Below are 19651 nucleotides of genomic sequence, written 5' to 3' on the forward strand. Positions count from 1 at the left end.
CACCCCTAAACTGGAAACTTCTGGAAGGAACTCTCCCCTTCCTAGTAATGCTCTCCATTCTCAAATACTCTGAAGTTAAGAAATTTGGAAAGGACCTAGCTAGTAATTAATTTAATTTATCTAACCTGAAACAATCAGTTGGCAAATAGATATTTTTCTTCTAAAATCATATTTTAATAAAGGTATTTAAAGGCTTGAGATGTTTTCAATCATTCTACTGCAATATAATGGTTAATTTTAAGAGCTCTGTGAGTTTGATTGGTATTTAAGATTTTTACAATCTATATATAGGTTGGTCTTTAATAACCATTTATACATTGCTTCTTTTTATATAGGTCATGTATTCTCCTGGGAGAGTAACAAGATTAGAAATAACAAATACAGTACAGAATAAATTAAAGTGCTTCAAACTGCATTATATAATTTCAGAAAATTAGTTTCACACTGAAACATTTAAATAAGAAAACCAAGTGATTTAAGGTTGGGGGGAACCATAGTATATGCATTTTAATTGCTATTGTTAGCAAGTTTTATCCTTGGCAGTGTGGTATCTGTTCACAGGGCTCCAGTAATGTGGCAACTCACTGGGTCAATATGGATAAAATTATTATTATTTTTCCTTATTTAAAAAAGTTGACTTCACTCTCCCTGAAGATGAATAGCATTTATTAGTCAAAATGTCAAAGGAGTATCGTAAAAGTAATTGTATTTTTATATATAATTCTCCAAACTCTTGTATACAAAATGTTCTTATTACACTTAGTGCCATAAATTCGGAGGCTGTTACGGGACAGGAGATAGCAAAAGGGGGGCCAGTACTTTTCTAATTAGTTAGGATAATAAAATGTAAGGCTTGGTTTTCCTCTCCCAATGAAATGAAGGAGATATGCTGCTCTGGAGAGTCTACTATTCTGGCTGGTTGTGTTTGTTTCTGTGAAGTTTAGCATGACTCTCCTTGTACTGAGTCCTCAGGCTTTTTTCAATTTTTCTATTCGTGCATTAAAGGCCTCTTCCTGTATTTGCAGCTTTTCGTTTATCTCGGTCTGTGAAGACAATCATAAAAAAGTGGTTATGATGGAGCTATCTTTTGCTGCACATTGTCTTTGTGGTTTTGACATACTATAGTGCCTGAAGACAGACATTATCCCTCACACACCTTCCTGTTTTGCAGACAGAGCCGTGTTTCAGCCTGTAGTGATGTGATAACACTTTATCATATTTCTCTGCACATTCCCGATGTATAGCATGGCTGCTATGAACAGGAAGTGGTATTTGGACAGCCATTTTTCACATAGCCTTGTGTTGGAAGATAGGATAATTTATCTGTATTTTCAGACAGACTTTACCAATAAGCACCGAATCAGAATAACTGCTCTGGTCTCAGTTAGTGCGGTGTTGTGTGTCCCCCCCAACCCTTTGCAATGATGTTTTTGTCTCCTGTGTAATACATTCTAAATGGGATCTCAGAAAGCTTCTGTTGTGAAATCACAACACAAATAATCTCACAATTAGAACAATTCTCATAATTAAGAATATTCATCAGACATTATAACTCTTGGAATTATGCCACTTTGTGGTATAGTTTGGGTAGAAAAAAGTATGTGATTGCTGACAGGTTTTAGTGTTTGCCGCAGCTGTGATAGCATTTAGCCTCTGGCAGTGATATTCTGTGGGCTGACACTGCTACCCGCACAATTCCAGAAACCCTTCCACATTATCTGAACATTAGTAGTCCCGGAAATGTCTTCCTTTTTTTCATGATGGGTAATAAAATTATGTATAGAGAAGCCAGTGGTGAACGATGTGGCAAAACTGGTGTTTTGTTTAGGTGATTTAAAAAACGTTTACGAGTGTATGAGGAGTAGTTTATACACATAACTATTAATAAGCAATTTGAAGTTTAGAATGTTAACATCTATAACATAATTTGATGTCTTCGGGGTAACTGTATTTTGAGAAACTTCTGTTATTTCAATTTATACAGAATAAATTTAAAAAATCAAATACTGTTTTGGGCTACATATAAATTTTCATTCTTATTTATTTATTTATGAGTGTAATTGTAATAGATAGTTTTGAAGTGTACACCCTGGTTACCTTATCTGATGAGATTTTGTTTCACCTTCATGGTAAGAATCAATATTTCTGAAAAGATCACACTGGTGTCAACAATTCTGGATCCTTATGTGAGTACCCATCTTTTTGATTCAAGCTTTTTTTCATTGTTATTTTTTAAAGATTTATTTATTTTAGAGAGAGAGAGCATGCATGTGTAAGGTGGGGCAGAGGGAGAGGGAGAGAATCTCAAACAGACCACCCACTGAGCGTAGACCTGACGAGGGGCTCCATCTCACCACCCTGAGATCCTAACCTGAGCTGAAATCAAGAGTACAATGCTTAACCAACTGAGTCACCCAGGTACCCCTGGCTCAAGTTTTATCAAGCCCTAGATGAAGCTCTGGCCTCTGGCTTCTCATTTTTTTCATTTTTCCTTTCTTGGTGGTTGGGTGGAGGAGGCAAAGAAGAATGAACATGGTCCTCCAGGTTACAAATGAACCCTGTCATTTTTCAGGAATCACTAATCTCCTTCGTCATGGTTTTAGTAGATGTGGAAAGAACATTGGTCTAGGAGACGGAGACATAGGGATTAATTTAGTTATGTAGCCTTGGACAAGTCACTGAGCCACTTTGGGGATTAGTTCTTCTTTTTTTTTTTTTTTTTAAAGATTTTATTTATTTATTTGAGAGAGAGAGAGAGAGAGAGAGAGAGCCCAAGAGGGGGTAGGGTCAGAGGAAGAAGCAGACCCTCCGCTGAGCAGGGAGCCTGATGTGGGACTCGATCCCGGGACTCTGGGATCATGACCTGAGCCGAAGGCAGTCGCTTAACCAACTGAGCCACACAGGCACCCTGGGGATTAGTTCTTATCTGAAAAATTAAGTAATTAAAAATTAAGTATGTTAACATTATATGCTAAGTTTTTTAAACTTTTTTTTAAGATTTTATTTATTTATTTGAAAGAGAGAGACACAGTGAGAGAGAGGGAACACAAGCAGGGGGAGTGGGAGAGGGAAAAGCAGGCTTCCCACTGAGCAGGGAGCCCGATGCGGGGCTCGATCCCAGGACCCAGGGATCATCACCTGAGCCGAAGGCAGACGCTTAACGACTGGGCCACCCAGGCGCCCCATATGCTGACTTTTAAATTCATAATTCCAACTCTTAATTTTCTGATATATTCACCAGTGTTATATTTCAGTAGTATGGCCTTGTGAAAGATTTTTAAAATATGTTACTCTTGCTTCTTTCTGGCGTGCACCCTATTAGACCATATAAGAATTGAAATGGTTTGAAGAAATAATCTTGTCACAATTCCAAAGGATTGAGAGGCACCACTCTAACTAAACAGTTAACTCTTCCCACTTTCAATTAATGTGTTCAATGTCCACTAATAATTTCCTTTCTTTCAACTAAGGACACAGGTACTATCATCTACCAGCTTCTGTTTCATGGTGTCACCAGTGTTTGCACATTAACTTGGGAGACCTTTCTGGTATTTCACTGAAACAAAATTCATTGACACAGGTGTGGGCTTGGGGGAGGAGGTTCATGAGGGTGAGGTGCATGCCAAATAGCGTTGTGTGCTGACAGAGGAGAGCTACATTTCAGATCTCTAGCCTATGGTGATCAGTACTTCGGTTCAGGCCCAACCAGCAGAGCCTGGACGAAAAGCCTCCTGCTCTGGTCAAGAACGAGGTTGTCATTAGTCTACCATATCTCCTTGTTATTCCTCGGAACACTGCTAAGCTGATTAGCTATCCCACCAACCACTAACATAGGACAAGCTTCTATTGCCTTTAAGGGAAGAATGGAAAACTCATGACCTGGGCTCAATAGCCTCTCACTGACGACTACCTTGAGGTGTTCTCCCACTTAGCTTTTCTAACCTGGAAATTCAAGTTGACCTAAAAATACCTATCGTCCTAAGATGGCAAACTTCCCTCAAGGTTTTTACATTATTTTACCCTGTTGCTTAGGGCCAACAGCCAGCATTTAATGTAAGAATTTAGTGTTAGTATTCATATTTTTCTGAAACGTAATTCTTTAAATATATTAAAGTTTGCTCCATTGGGTATAATTTTATTATACAACTCAGGGCCAAAATAATTTCATTTTGAATGTATCTTTAAAATTAAAATACCTAAACTATATAAGCCTAAAATGTTTGCTCTATTCAGTATAATTTTAATTAACATCTCAGGGCCAAGATAACTTCATTCTTAATAAATCTCTAGAACTATAAAGTTCGTCAATGGGAAAGTAAGTGGATTAACATAAAAAATTTAAAGATTCACACTACATTCTCTGAAATTTCTGAATTATAGAAAGGGAAAAATGCCTGAAACCACACTGGAGAAGGAGCTCTAAAAATCTGTATTCAAAACGTGAATTCTCTACTGCCTTTTCCTCCAAAAATTGTAATAACAGCATGGCTCTCAAATAAAGGAGAAAAAAAAAACTATTGGAAAATTGAAAACATCTTGCAAAAACTAATTCATTAAATGTTTCTACAGCAAGTCAGTGTGTTCCTACACTGACCACTGACATGTGGCTACCTTTGAACAGGGATGCTGCAGTTTCAAGAGCCAGCAACATTGGAAGACAGGGTTTAGAAGGGGAAAATAACTTACCTATCTAAAACAGGGGAAAAAATTTAGGTAGGCAGAGAGTAATTAAACTTGGGACCTGACCAAGACACAAGGATAAACACTGAAATCGTGCCATACCACCGGAGTATTAAAGTCCAAAGTAGTCTGGTCGTGATATTAGAGGTTGTGTGGTTTTTGTGGATAACACTGGGATTAGAACGAGAATCCAGGTCATAGCTCCCATTCAGGGTCTTTCAACAGTTTCTGACCCTGGAAACGCTGGATAAATGATTTAGTCTTTCCGTGTCTATCATTTTTCAATTTATTTATCAGGGAAGTGCCTGGCTCATTCTCATGTAGTTTACCAGGATTATTGAGAGAAAAGACATAAAGGGGTTGCTAGAACTTGAAACATTGTATAAATCCACATCATCAAGCCATTTTATTGAAAGATTGGCAGTAATTTGGCCCAGACTAATGTCCATGAATCCACTTGAAATGGAAATGATTGCGGCACCTAAAGGATCTGCATCTCCCACCTCTGGTCCAAGTCCTTTCTATGTCTGATTGCATTTAGACGAACCAGCTAATGAACTTCCAGGTGCAGCAAGGTTGGCTTTAGGCCAAAGGGACAATAACACACATATACAACAATCATATTCTTTCTGTTATAGAGTAGTGGTATAAATGTTGCAAACTCTAACAGTAAAAAAAAAAATATTCAATGAACAGTTAAGAATATACTGCTCACTACATGGAACATGGCCTTGGTAAAGATGTTTTCAATTTTGGGAGGCTGCAAACAATTCTATTACTGTCTAGTAGTTCCTCAGCCATAATTTCAGAGCTGCAGGTTGGCAAAGGAGCCCAGGGCCATGATTATACATAAACTATATTTAGATGAAATGTTATCAAATCTAAAAAGGAGATATGTTCTGAACTCAGTTTAATTCAACTGCACTCTGCCCTTCCACACAGTAACCAGTTATTACATTCATGGCATTGTTAACAATAAAGCTTTGTGTAAAACGTGTTCTACCACTATTTCTGGTAAACACTAAACACCCCTTATTAAGCTGAGGACTTTGGCTGATTCTGTTGGTATCAAATCATTAAATGTTCATGTAAATAATGCATTAAAGTTTGATGATTAGACAAGTAACAAGGTATGCTTACGCCAAGCTAATCTTTTGCTCTTTCTAAATTAGTTTTTAATATAGTGTGCTTTTTATATATCATCTCATGTTCAGATAACAATTAAATCTTTCCCTGAGATGCATTAATATTTTAGACAGGTAGTATGTTGTTCTATTGATTCATGGTCATTTCTATAAAAAATCGTAAATCTTCTTAAAATAGGCAATTCACTTACTTAACCATTTTGCCTGAAAAAAATGATGCAAGTCTTTGTGTTGAGGTAGAGATGGGTTTTTGTTTTGTTTTGTTTTGACAGGAAAAAAAGGTTAGACATAAAGTTAATCTGACTGATCCATGAGTGGCAGTTGCCCGGGATGGCTGTCCCATCACCATTTCCATGCAGCCTTTGGTGTACATTGCTTAGCTATTAAGTATGTAAAAAGGAACAAACTCTCTGAGAGGGAGTTCAAGGATTTGAAAGCCTCTCTTTAGAAATTTGGTGAGGAGACTTACCTAAGAATTATGGTTGATCTTCCGTGTTTGCTGTTAGAAAGGTACTCCATTTACTCTTGCATGAGCCATGTTTACAGTATGATGGGTATGATGGGCACGCAGTTTTTACCGTTTCACATTTTGGGTTTTGATGATGGATGATTGTGGAAACTGGCAACACACCCCACTCTAGGTGCTGTTGGGGAACCTGTTTTGTGATCTTACTGAGTCTTAGATGACTCAACTGTGAATTACGGGGAGATGTGAAATTGAAGTCCTCCATCATAAGCATCACTCTTGCTGGCAGAGTGTGGGTAGCGTTTACAGACATTAAGGCTCAGGTTGGCTAATTAACCAGTAATAATAAAGTAAGTGAGCATGCTATCAAGGCTGACTACCTGAATGCCGATTAAAATATCATCTGTGACTTGATCCAGAACTGCTTTTATATCTTTGATGGTGAAACCCACTAAAGGATCCACATCGGAAGTGTTGGCTTCTGACTGGGCTTCATCAGGGCCTTGTTCTTGATCCAATCCCTGGAATATTAAAAATAAAGAACACTCAAGTGACTTCTGGAATGTTCAGTGATTTATAGGTAGCCTAAAACTTCCCCTGGGTACTTTTCTACAAGGAATGATGTTGATCTGAAAGAAGGTTTTGATTGGATGTTATCTTGCATTTCTGTTATTCATGAGCATCAGGACAGATGAAGCCATGGCGCTGCTAATCAGTGCTTACTTTGAGGAGAGTGGAAGTGGAGAGATTGAAATTGCTGAGCCACCCTCAGCTGGCCCACCAGCGAGTCAACCCTAAAAGAAATATTTATATTGAGCTGGAAAAAATCAGAGGGTAAGAAAATGGAAGAGCATTTAGTTTTTTCCCTCCTGCCCATAGAGAATAAAATGCTGAGACAAGGTGAATTAAGAGACAGAAAGAAACCTACCTTCATTTCTGTATCCAGTGTTGGGGGTGGCTCTATGAATGTTGAATAAGTATCAAATGAGATTCCTTCTTCTAGAGGATCCGGGAAGAGACCACCTGAAGACTTGACAACCTCTAACACTTGCTGGAGGGGAAGAAAAGAGCTGTATCATGGTGACTAACCACAATTTCGGCCAATTCATTCATTTCCCTCTCTATATTGTAATGAATATATAGTATATAATACACAGCACATATTATATAACATATATCATACAACCTATTATCAATTAAATTAATTCAAATTATATGATAATATATAATTATGTATAATTAATGTGCATATAATTTTTATATAAGTGTGCATATGCATATATATAGTGCCAAGTCTATTATATTCTAAGTGCTATTTCCTCTAAATTCTTGACACCACTGCCCTCTTAGGTTCTCTATTGCTTTTTGCTCTCTGTATCTCTGTAACTGATAATTAGCATTTTATTCTTCCCACTGTCTTATTCTTTTTCTATACTATGTGGCTTAGGACTTCATTTTTTAAAAATTTTTATTGTTATGTTAATCACCATACATTACATCATTAGTTTTTGATGTGGTGTTCCATGATTCATTGTTTGTGTATAAAGGACTTCATTTTATACTGTCTTGATCTTTAATTGTTTTATGTGTCAGTGTTCCCTTCCTGTTGCCTACAAGCTCTCTGTAGGTAGAGACCGTGCTTTAGATCCTCTGTATACCTTCTCCAGTTCTGGCAGGGTTTGTGTGCTTAAAACATTCACCAACAGCCTAACCGTGATCAGTGTTACTCAGCAGAGTGTGGCCATTCTTGGGGGCAATGGAAAAGTGGCCACCAAGAACTTGGTGATGAGGACAATAAAGACTCTGAAGGTTAATGCATAAAGCCAGTGCACTATGAATCAGAGAGGAGATCTGTAAAACCAACCAAAAATACAGAGGGTGAGGCAAGACCTCACTGTGAGCACTTCAGAATTTTGTAGCAAGTGTGCAAATCTGAGGGAGGGTGATGGTTGGTCAACACTGGAAATGAAGAAACAGGAGTCAAAGAAGTCAACTTAAGCAGTGTCCATCCCACCGTGACTTGAAGGTGAGAAAGAGAGGAGGGTACTGATTAAGGCAAACATCTGAATCACTTAATTAGTTCCTTTTGTTCTGATTCTGTGTTTAACAAGCAACATCTTGATCATAATTTGACTTCCCATCTCCATTGATCTATAAAGACGTACCCAGTTCAGTGCTTTGATCTTCACGCCTATTACATTCCTCACTGTACATCGGTATATTGATGTTCTCATTTATACAGTGAGCTTTCTTTTGAGGCCCAGAGGTGAAGCCACCCACCATGTGCTGACAAAGACAGACCCTGAACATATATGTTTAAAGACAAAACTGGAAATGTATAAAATCACCAGTTAATTACCATCCTACAGGACTTGGAAAAACCTGAAATCATCATCCATTCCCTTCTAACTTCTCCACAATATTTCAAGTTAACTTACCTGTTAAACATGTGATCATTACAACTTATAGGTTGTAATGTTTCATCGTTTGAATACTAATAATGTTTTTTTATTTAGATAGGTTTGGGAATGTCTTGAAAGCTCAAGCTATTGCTTGGTTGTCCCAGTGTATTTGCATTGAATTCATATTGTTAACTTTAATTCTATTTTATAGGAAGCTGCTGCTTAGTATAAATATAGAGAAGAACTGAAGTTTTAGAACTCTGTAGTAAAGGCAATTTGGAAACCAAGCGATTAAATGGTTGGCTTAAGGTCAAATCATCACTTAGTGCCCGGGCTGGGAGTTAAACCCTGCTGTGCCAACTTCTCGTCCTGTGCAGTTTTCAATATCCATGTCATCATGTTGCCATACTTGGAAATTATTGATTATTATTAATCACTTAATCTCTATTCTGTTAGGTGACATCATTCCAGATTATTCTTCTTAAGTTGACTAAATGTTAATCAAAATAGAATCTAAAATATATATATATAAGAACAATTCTTTTCTGTCATCATATTCATAAGTCATTTTTTCCCCTAAATGGGACATACAAACATTTTCTTCTTCCCACAAAATTATATGTACCTTTTTTCATCATGCTTGTTTTTCATCCTCCCACAACTTATATTGCTCTTTATTTTACCAAGCTAGGAAAATGAAACAGCTAAATATAATTTAGTGTCCTTTGCAACATTATCAGTAAAATAAATAAGCTGCACGTGAGAATCTAGAGACGAGGGCAGATGATGAGGCATATACTGAGTGGTATAGACTTTCACAGAGGGTGAGGAATAGGAATTTGGGGGAAGTGGCGGTGAGTTAGCCATTGGAAAGCAGAGAGAAAAGAACCCAATAGGGTTTACTGCGTTTACTGTAGACCCAGAGAAAGAAAGCATGAGCAAAACTTCAAGGTAAAATATTTCTTTTAATGAAGCAGAATTTTATTTTGTTGCTCTTGCCAAATTTGTCTTGCAGCTCTGCTTTTCTGCACACAGGCTCTTTCTGCAAATTGTTTCTGAGCCCTTGGTGGAAGTTCTCAGCAGATGGCCTCTGCGGCCTGGTGGTAGCCAATTCCCCCCGCCTCCACTTGTGCCCTTTCTTCCATCGGATCATACACGTGAGTGCAAGCAGATATTTGTGTGCAAGTTTTGTCCCTCACACCTCTGTGGTCCACATTTCTTTACAAGGCTCATCTGAACTACTTGCCAACTATCCAGTTTTCCTGGTCTTTGGCATTGGGTGTGTGTGTATGTATGTGTATGTGTGTACTGGGCACATACTCGGGAACTTGGACTACTCCCAGCCCCACGTTATTATTATTATTATTTTTTTGGTGGAGTGAAACTCCTGTTTATCCCAAGAATCTCTTTTGCTTGATTTTTATGAATATAGCTCATAGCTCATACAGGTATTCATTTGATTTAATTCCTGCACAAAAACTGGGGGTGAGAATTTCTTCAGAGTGTTTTGCATACTATCAGTGAACCAGATCATAGCTACATTTTTCTTTTTCACAGAGAGTTACATTTGGCTTTGTTACTAAGATACTACGAAGGAAAGAAATGTCCCAATTTCAGAGGGGGGTAAATATAAAGTCGTCTCATTAATAATAAGAAGGCATACTGTCAAATATATAGTTTGAAATAAACCTAGCACCAGAAGCATCATAGTGAATTTTCCCCCCATTAAGTAATCTTTTTAAAAAACAAGTTTAAGGAAAATTAGAATCAATAATTGTGGTGAGAGCACAGAGCCAGCAAATATGTTTAAATGAAACCGTCTGATGCAATACTTTCTTGAAAAAATACAATTAGGCCTTTGTATTTTTTTTTAACAAAACCTCATGTTTTACAACATCACTGGTTCTGTAATAAAATCTATTTAAAACAGAAAGACATGGTCAGCTTTATTAAGTTAGATTTTCTGAAAGAACGTTATAATTTCCTCAAGTCTATGAATAGTTGAGGCAAATTAAATAAAGCTAGTTTTATAACTATTTTTATACATTCCTGTAGCATTGTAATTGTCTCATATTTTTTTCCTCAAAAGTCTAATATGTTACCTCTTAAACCTAGGAAAATAAAAACAGAAAAAGGATCAAGTATGTTTATTAAAAAAATACTCCTATTTCGTACCCTGATTTAGCAAGTACCCTTTCTTCTTCTCTAAGAGAATAGCACCCATAATCTTTAGATCAGGAAACAAAGGAAAAGACTTTAAGTGACTTGCCTGAGGCCTAATGCTGAGATTAAAAATCAGGAGTTTCTGATTATACACATACATCCATTTGGCCAAATGATTGGTTTTGCTTGACTTTCAAATACCCCCTAAATATTACTTTGAATGTAAAGCAATAAATGTGTTTCTCTTGCCATTTTTGAATGCTTGCACACAAATGGATATAATAAAAACAATCATGTTGTTCCATGTGAATGCCATTTATATTTTTTCTGATAATGAGCAGACCATTTGAACCAAGGTGAGTACATTAAAAGCTCTAATAAAGAAGAGAATAGATTTCTAAACAGAATAATGGACTGTTAAGTGAACATACAATAAATAACTTCTACAGATGTGGTCGCTAGAAAATTAGTTTTGCATAACTTACCAATATACATTTCCCCCAGATGTTATCTGTTACATGAAAATTAACTTAAGTTGGCTATATTGTTCATTACGTGCACACTGCATTAGTGTTATTTAAGATGGTTTACAATCTGAGCTTTAGTTGAATTGTGCTATGGTATTTAAAGAATATCAAGTAAATGGCTTTTTGGTATAATTTAATACTCGTAAGTACAAAATTTCATCACTGAAACATTATGTAGGTTTTAAAAAATCCAAGATCTTTACAAGCCAAATGAAATCACTAGAATACTTTTAAGATGTTACATATTCAATATAAAATGGACATCTATCATGGGAATAAGTGATAGGAATTTTGAGTCCTCCTGGAACTAAGTACAGGGTCAGTGTAGGTTTGAAGAATGCTTATAGGAATTAGAATCTGCTTCAGATCTTACTGTGTCTGAGAAGAAGTATAAAAATTATATCTGAAAATTGTGTTACTTCATGCTTTCTTTTTCTATTTTATGTGTTAGTGTTATTGATAGTACAAACTCTGGCTTACTGTTTTTGTTATTGTGTTGTATTTTAAATGTTTTTTTTTGTTACTTATTTTTTTATTGTTTTTCTTTGGAAAAAATGGTGGATGGATTTGTGGGTTATGGTTGTACTGACGAAATCTATGATCAAGGTGGCAATTACTAAATGATTAAATCCAATTATTAAAATATTCAAGATATTAAAAAATGCCATTGAAATGACAACTTTCCACTGTTTTGAATGGCAGAAAGCAAGATAAATCTGTTAAAACTTTTTTGGAGTGATAGAAATACATACAAAAAACTGGTATGCTTTAAAAAGACATTTGTTTCAAATTGTCAGATGATGACTTCATATGTAAATCAAAACTCACTACAAAATGTGAAAGTTTCAAAAAGCAAACTTTATTGCAAACATTTCCCAATACTAACTAAGGAAAAAAGGCACAAAAATTCCTGTAATGTTTTAACTATTTTCTCCCCTTGAAAAAGGCATTACTCATTTGCAAGTCTAATGAAGAGGTACATGTGTGGTTCTGGAAATTTTTAACAAAAATTATAACCCATTGCCCACAATATACTACACAAAAAGTAACAACACATGAATGCCACCTGCAAAATGCAATAAACTCTGGTAATGTCATACTGAGGCCATAAATTTAAAATCAAAAGAGAGGAAATTCAAAAGCTCAGATTATCAGAGAAACTTCAATTAATCCATTTCTAAAGTGTTTTCTTTTGTGTTCAGGCCATTACAGACTTCTTAATATACCCCATAAATGTAGAATGTCAATTCTGCTACAACAGTCCTCCTCCCCCTTTGCATTTTTGACTTGGAAATAAATTTGCAAATGCAGCATATTAATTTTCTTTCCTGTGCTTAATATGCAGTATTTACATTTTGAAAAGGTTCAAAATGTTGCCAGGCTTCTGCAGGGTATGAATAGACATCTAATAACAACTTCTATTTTTATCCACAACATACTGGCAGTTTGAACATCTATAACTTAACAGAGCTTTGAGACCACCAGATCCACATGCTGCTCACCTCAACAGTGACCTTTGACACAGGACAAGTTAGGACAGGAAATGAAGACTACCCATTCCAGCTGAAGTGGCAAGGAGGAATTTAAGTTGGCAGGCCCACAGTAAACCAAATTGCAGTCTGGCTAGGACACTTGAGTTAACACCTTGTGCCCATTTTTATTTATATCTCTTGATTTGATCTTGTTTAACCTGGGCTTGAAATTTTTTTAAAAAGTGAAATAACAAAAGAAACCAATTCCAGAATATTTTAGACATCTTTAGGTATTTCCAAGTGTGGTTCTGCTTAAGGCCAACATTACAATTTGAAAAGAAATCTGAGTACTCCTATCTTAATGACCTCAGACAACAAAATCCTCTCTAATGAATTTGAAAAAAAAAGTACCTTCTTGTAGTATAAATGAGATTTAGAAGGAAAAGATGTTTTGATCTGTCTCTGGTGTAAACATTTCCTGAGGGATAGAACAGTTCTTCAGATACCCAGATATTTTCTAAAGATGGCAATAATCTGGAAGAAAGACCACTGAATTATAGGCTTTAGACTTGGCTCTATTCCTAATTGTGTGATGCTAAGAAAATCCCTAGGCCTCAGTTTGTTTATCTGTAAGAGTAGGATAATGATAATTGCTACCTGGCTACTTCATTGGATTGTTTCAAGCATAAATTAGATAATGTGGATGAAAATTCTGGGAGTTCTTCAAAGGGAAACTATTATTAAACCCAAAGGTGTATTATTATTATTATTTATAATTACTGTTATTATTGAAAGGATCATCTTTCTAATGCCAGCACTGGAAGACAGAGTAGAGTAGCCATATTGAGAATACCGTCCATACTATTTCTATATGAAATTGTTAACATTGCCCCAAGAGTCCAGCTAATGCAGAAGAGTTTGTTTATAAGGGCACGCCATCACCCTGTTTTCATATAGTCACAGCCTTTAAATTACCAAATATAAATCCAATGTCATCTTATTTGAAGAATTCCTTGGACCCAAATAACTTCTCTCTGGAGACCTAGAGAACATGACATAGTTGGTTGTTCTGCGGCACGATCGGGACTGAGGCAAACCACGTATTTAGAAAAGGAGAATGTTTACATCTTACTTTCAAAATTAGAAAAAGCTGCTCCTCCACCCTTCCCCACCCAATTTATCACTTTTTTCACCTTTCGTTTTTCAGCATCCAGTGTGGTCTGTGGTTGTCCAGACTGAGTTCACTTCCAAAAGATTCCCTTTAACAGATGTCGTCAAAGGTAAGGAGTTAGGGCCTATAAGACACATTTTTTGCGTGTCCTTCTTGTGAAAATTGAAACACCAGAGCTCTTGAAACTGCGAAGTTCAATATTGTACTTTTGGTTCCTAGATTGACCTTATCTTGCAACTTCCTCAGGGTGAGAGAGGGAAAGTACAGTTGGTTCTATCATAAATAATTGGAAAATAATTAATGCTTTTCAAATATTTTTTTTAAAGATTTTATTTATTTATTTGACAGAGAAAGACACAGCGAGAGAGGGAACACAAGCAGGGGGAGTGGGAGAGAGATCCAAGATATTTTTAGAAAGCCACTCAAGAGTATATTTGTTTAGCTTACTAAGTTACACTCTAAAAGGCATATCCTTGAACTCAGTGTAAAGTATTTCAAACAGTTCTGATCATGGATAAATGCGTTTTGGCTTCATCTTGGCATTCTATTTAAATCTTGATGGTTTTTAATATTTAAAATGGAGGAAATACTCTAAATTATCTCCTGTTTCAAGAATTAAGTATCAGTATCTGTAAATTAGTCAGCATGATAAAGATGAGTTATGCAATTATCTTTGCGGAAAGCCAGTGTTGAATTTTCAAATATAAATTTAAAAAATTGATTTTACATATGTTGCATTCTAATTATATCTTATGATAGCTTCTATGAAGATGAAATTATTTCATGGCCTTCATACTTGTGAATACTCTTTTTGAACAAGTACCTGGAATTTGCAGAAATCATCCGAGACAATAAGTCATAATGAATAGAAGAGAAACTACGGTAAATGAAGGAACCCTAAGTCTTCGGTTCTAGTCTTTCTCTTTTCACGGACTTCCTGTTATTTTCACAGCTTAAATTACCTGAGTAAGAGGAGACTGAAACTATTTGGATAAAGCTATCCATGTAATTTACTTAACTTCAAAGCATACTAATTGACTTGCACTTCAGTCCTGAAGTCATCATCCGTTGGAAGCAAAAAAAAAACCCTCCAAAACAAAAAGAATTCTAAGAACTATATTGAAATTAATTTCATTTAGAAATATAAAGCTTTTTTTTTTTTTTTAGGCCAAACTAGAATGTTTGTAGAGTGCTATGAAGTATTTAGAGCAGTCAACATAATATTATTATTCCTGACCTCTTAGAACCAAGATGTCTATTTTAAGTAATCTGACATTAAAAATGTGCTGGCAAATATAGATTAAAAAACAACACAGGAAGTTGTAAATCAGTTGGTAACCCTTAGCATCAAGGAAATAAGAGACCACGAAAATGTAGTCATTTACTTTAGTCAACCTCAACTTTAATTTTTAACTAAAGAAAATTCACAGAAGGCATGATGTTTACATTTTGGATATTTTATTCATAGTTTGTGTGTTTCCTTTTTCCCCAGTGGGCTCATAAATTATTACAAGGAAACATGTTGTCACAGTTATAAATATTTCCCCCTCAGCCTAGCTCCCTCCACCATCCCTCCCCCAGCCCTCCTTTTAAAATCTCTACTAACTGGTTCTTTAAGTGCAGTAGTCATTCTTCTTTGATCAGCAGGGCAGGATTTTCGTGCTTCTGAGAAAACTGCCGTTGATTACTCTTGTGTCCCTGGCGTTCTGGAAACAGGGTTCTTTCACGGAGCACCCAGGCCCTTCCTTCCATGCTGGGCAGCCCATTATTATATACATGGGTGTGTCATTATTTCAATAACCTAAAAAGAGTCTTGTCTTTCCTTCCCAGGAACAGCTCTAGGTCCTCTAAGTTTCTGAGGCTTTTCATGGAATTGGAATTCTTGGAAATTAATTACAAAACTGGTTTTGTGAACAATGGCACACATAGCAATAGATTTTTGCAAAAAAGACCTTTCGCTTATAATCTGTTAAGAAACTGAAATCATGGCAACTCTGAAAAATTTAGGTGGTATCTGTATTCCAGATTTGAATGTTTTAGAAATCTGGATTTTTTTTTCCCCCTTAAATGTTTAGTCAGAGTCCTGGATTGGCTCTGCCACTCAGTAGAGAGTATCTCTGGAGCATGTTTTCTTTATTTGTAAAATCAGGGGGTGAGGCTAGGTCATCTTTAGTTCAGTTACAGATGCTATATCCTACGTTACTAAATTTCAAGTGGCCTTTTCTCTATTTATACAAGCCTCAGAGTTTCCAGGCTCTGCAGATTCTCAGATTCCGTATTTTTCTGTCGTGATGTAGAATATTTGGATGACAGTCTCAGTACTTAATGGAATCTTAGACAGGCTGCAGCTTGTCCATTTATTTCTACTTAATTATCTTCCGCAAACCTGTTCCTCCTTCATTTTCTTTATCACTTAATGACATCACCGGCTTCTTGGTTTCTGGACCAAAATGTTAGGGTTGTCTTCAGTTGGTCCCTCTCCCTCGGTCCTAATATTAAATCAGGTGTTGGGGGCACCTCTGTGATGTGTCACACCTGCCCCCTTCTTTTTCTTAACCGTGCCCACTGGGTAGCCTCCAGAGCCAAGATCTTGCCTTCAGAGATCGTGAACTCCAGCCATACCGCATTATTACCTTCCTACGATGCACACTGCCTACAACATAGTGGGGTCTCGATAAATATTTGCTATGGGAAAAGAGAAAGCCAGCCAGCCAGCCAGCAAGGGTGAATGGAGGTGCTTTCCCAGCCATGAGTGTTGCCTGTGATGGCGTCTTTGCTTGGAGGGCACTTCTTCCGAATCCTGGCCAATCAATATTCCATCTGCCCTGCCAGGCTAGCTCATTCACTCCAGGGATGTTTTCCTTGGTCTCCCTTGTGCTTCAAAGGATTTTGCTTGTTCCCCTTGCAGAGTATTTGTTCCATTGTACTTGGGAGTTATAGCCATGCAGGAGGGATTTCCCACCACTTTGTGGAAATGACTTGAGGGCAGAGACCGTGTCATTCATCTTGGGACCCTAGCTCAGGTCTTTGTACAAAGGTGGCATTCATTAGGTGTTAAATACTCCATTAGGGTAACGATTCATTTAAAAATTTTCAGGGCTGCCAATTTGTTTGATCTGCTATGATTCAGTTTTAAAAGTTTAACATGAAAAAATGTACCACCTGGAGAAGCAAATCTAATGGTTTATTGTTGCATCAGGGCAATACATGTATTTCTCCGTTATGAATGAGTCCTAGAGTATTTGCTTGATTACTATAGTGCCAAACAACAAAACCACCTCTCACTGACATGAATGCATTGCTTAAACTAAGAGTTGTTTTACACAGTATAGTCTAAAATTCTAGAGAATTCCTCAGAGATACCATTTGCCCCTCCACAGCTCCTGATGGAAGTAACATTAACATCAGAAAATCTCTAGATCTGAGTTGCTCAATTCCAGGGTCCATGATTCACATTGCTCTCCATGGGCCACCTACCGGCACCTCCAATCCTCAAAACAAATGTGAACGGTACCCATTGGTGTTGTGGCAGCACTGGCCACCATCCAGGAAAATGAACATTGCTGATAAAGAAAAGAAACCTCTCGTTTATTGAGAATCTACTCTGAACCTGGCATTGAGCTAGTTAGAAAGCACATTATAAATATTAGGGCCTTCAATTCATACTACCCTGTGAAGAGAGGTTTTATTGACCTCATTTTTTGAATGAAGAACCTAAAGCTCACAGAGGTTGGGTAACTCGGTCAAGGTCACACAACTAACTAGAGAACGGCAAATTCCAGCAGAACTTGAACCCAGATCTATTTGACTCCAAAGCCCATGCACCTAATCCTTGGGCGGCAAGTGCAACCCACTGTTTTTTTGTTTTTTGTTTTTTGTTTTTTGTGGAGTCCCAAAAATGTTTCTCTCTGCTTTACAGGTGAAAAAATACAGGATCAGGAAAGTAAAATGATATATGCACACTAGGGATCTGAAAGCATAAGTTCTCAGGGAATTTCAGAAAGAATTTGTTCACTGGTTCCTCGCAGCCCTACTGTGCATAATTCCAAATTAACTCAACAAAAGTAAGACATGGAGGTTGTAATTTTTTTTAAGATGGCGAGATGTAAAAGACATTTGTTTTATAAACAAATGTGAGAACATGCTTAATTCATTTGTGTAAGCAGGAAAGTATAGGAGCATCAGTTTTCTGTTGGTGACTAAAACTGCATGTTCCCGCTCAAATAGCATTTTGTCTCATTTGTTGTAATTGTAATTACTGTTTTCTTTGGAATCACAGTTTTTTCTAGGAATAGGCACATGCAGAAAAGCAACCAATAACCTAGACAGTTAAAAAACACATTGAGAAATGAGTATGGTTGTGTGAACAAATCTCTTGTGATTATTCTTCCACTGTGTGCTGTAATGTGCTTTAAATCCATTTCCATATTTTTAATTAACACTTAGTTCCAAAAAACTTTCTGGAGGCCATTTAAATCACAAATGGAGGAAAAAACAAATTTGCTTTATCAGAAAATTGACTATAGACTATTTTGATGGCTTTTATTATTTTTACATTTTAATGATTAAAATTAAATATAGCCCAATTACTCATGACAGAAGACAGTGAAATAATTTTCATGGCTGATATAATTTTAAAGTCAAACCTGGGTGAATGAGATATTCGTTCTGTTGTGGACGAGTTTCATTGTCCATCCTGTGGCTCTAATTTCTGATCAGTCCCATCCATTTCATGAAAGGAATTAGACAGCTGTACCAAGTTACTCTTCTAGCAGAGACCCAGTGGTGCTTTGGCTTGATCTCAACAGCTGTCCTGTAGGGACTATAGTGTTTGTTCTGTCTCACAGATTTTAGACACCTGTTTTCATAGTTTGAATCATTCATTTCTTTTGAGTGAAAAGCAGAAGGCACAAATTTTATTTTAAAATTCTTTGCACCAAAATATCACCTGCTATATTGAAACACAGTCATTGTCGTAAGGCATAACTGCAGCTCTCTGAGGATGCTTATTCATATGTGATCCTACAACAAAGGCCACTGTCCTCGTCTAGAAAATGGGGATAATAGTAGTTACCCACCACATGGGTTTTGTAAAGATTAAATCAATATGTGTAAAGCACTTACACAATGCCAGGCATGTAGAGACAGCTTAACATGTGAAGCTTGTTTTTTTTTTTTAAATATATATTTCCATGTCACTTATTTATGTCTACGATAAACAAAGATCTCTTGAGGGTAGGGACTTGGTCTATTTTGTTCCCCACTTCACCTCCTGCCAGGCGGTGGATAAATAATGGGGAAGTAATAAATATTTATTGAATAATTAAATGTAGAAAATCACTGTGGTCAATAGATCATTCTACCACCATTTCCCCCTGCCATAGAAGTCTACTGACCTACAAGGTCCCAAATTTTACAATTTTTTTCTGTATCTCCTCCCTGCCAGCAGCCCATGCCCCCAACTTTGGCCATCTACTATGACCTATAACTCAGACTGCTCCTCATCTGGGTGTCCAGACTGGCTTCTTGACTGGACATATTCTCCCCCCTATTAATGGTTCAATTCTTCCAAAAGGCATCCATGTGAGATGGAGTTATGCCACATGAATAGATTGTGGTGGTAAG

General features: G+C 36.7%; 1 protein-coding gene across 2 annotated transcripts in view; it reads right to left on the reverse strand.

Moving 5' to 3' along the window:
- Positions 1-649: 649 nt before the first annotated feature.
- The window catches only part of CABCOCO1 (ciliary associated calcium binding coiled-coil 1), a 119654-nt gene continuing 100652 nt past the window's right edge, over positions 650-19651 (reverse strand). For both annotated transcript variants that reach the window (XM_025850126.2, XM_025850127.2), the window contains 3 exons: positions 7220-7342; positions 6672-6812; positions 650-1043 (listed from right to left, as the gene is read on the reverse strand). In XM_025850126.2, coding sequence (XP_025705911.1) covers positions 969-1043; positions 6672-6812; positions 7220-7342 — 339 coding nt within the window. In that variant the 3' untranslated portion in view covers positions 650-968. The remainder of the gene's footprint in view (positions 1044-6671; positions 6813-7219; positions 7343-19651) is intronic.

This window comes from Callorhinus ursinus, unplaced genomic scaffold (assembly GCF_003265705.2).
Source record: "Callorhinus ursinus isolate GAN/ISIS: 27379988/994484 unplaced genomic scaffold, GSC_fseal_2.0 scaffold69, whole genome shotgun sequence".
Taxonomy (NCBI): Eukaryota; Metazoa; Chordata; class Mammalia; order Carnivora; family Otariidae; genus Callorhinus; species Callorhinus ursinus.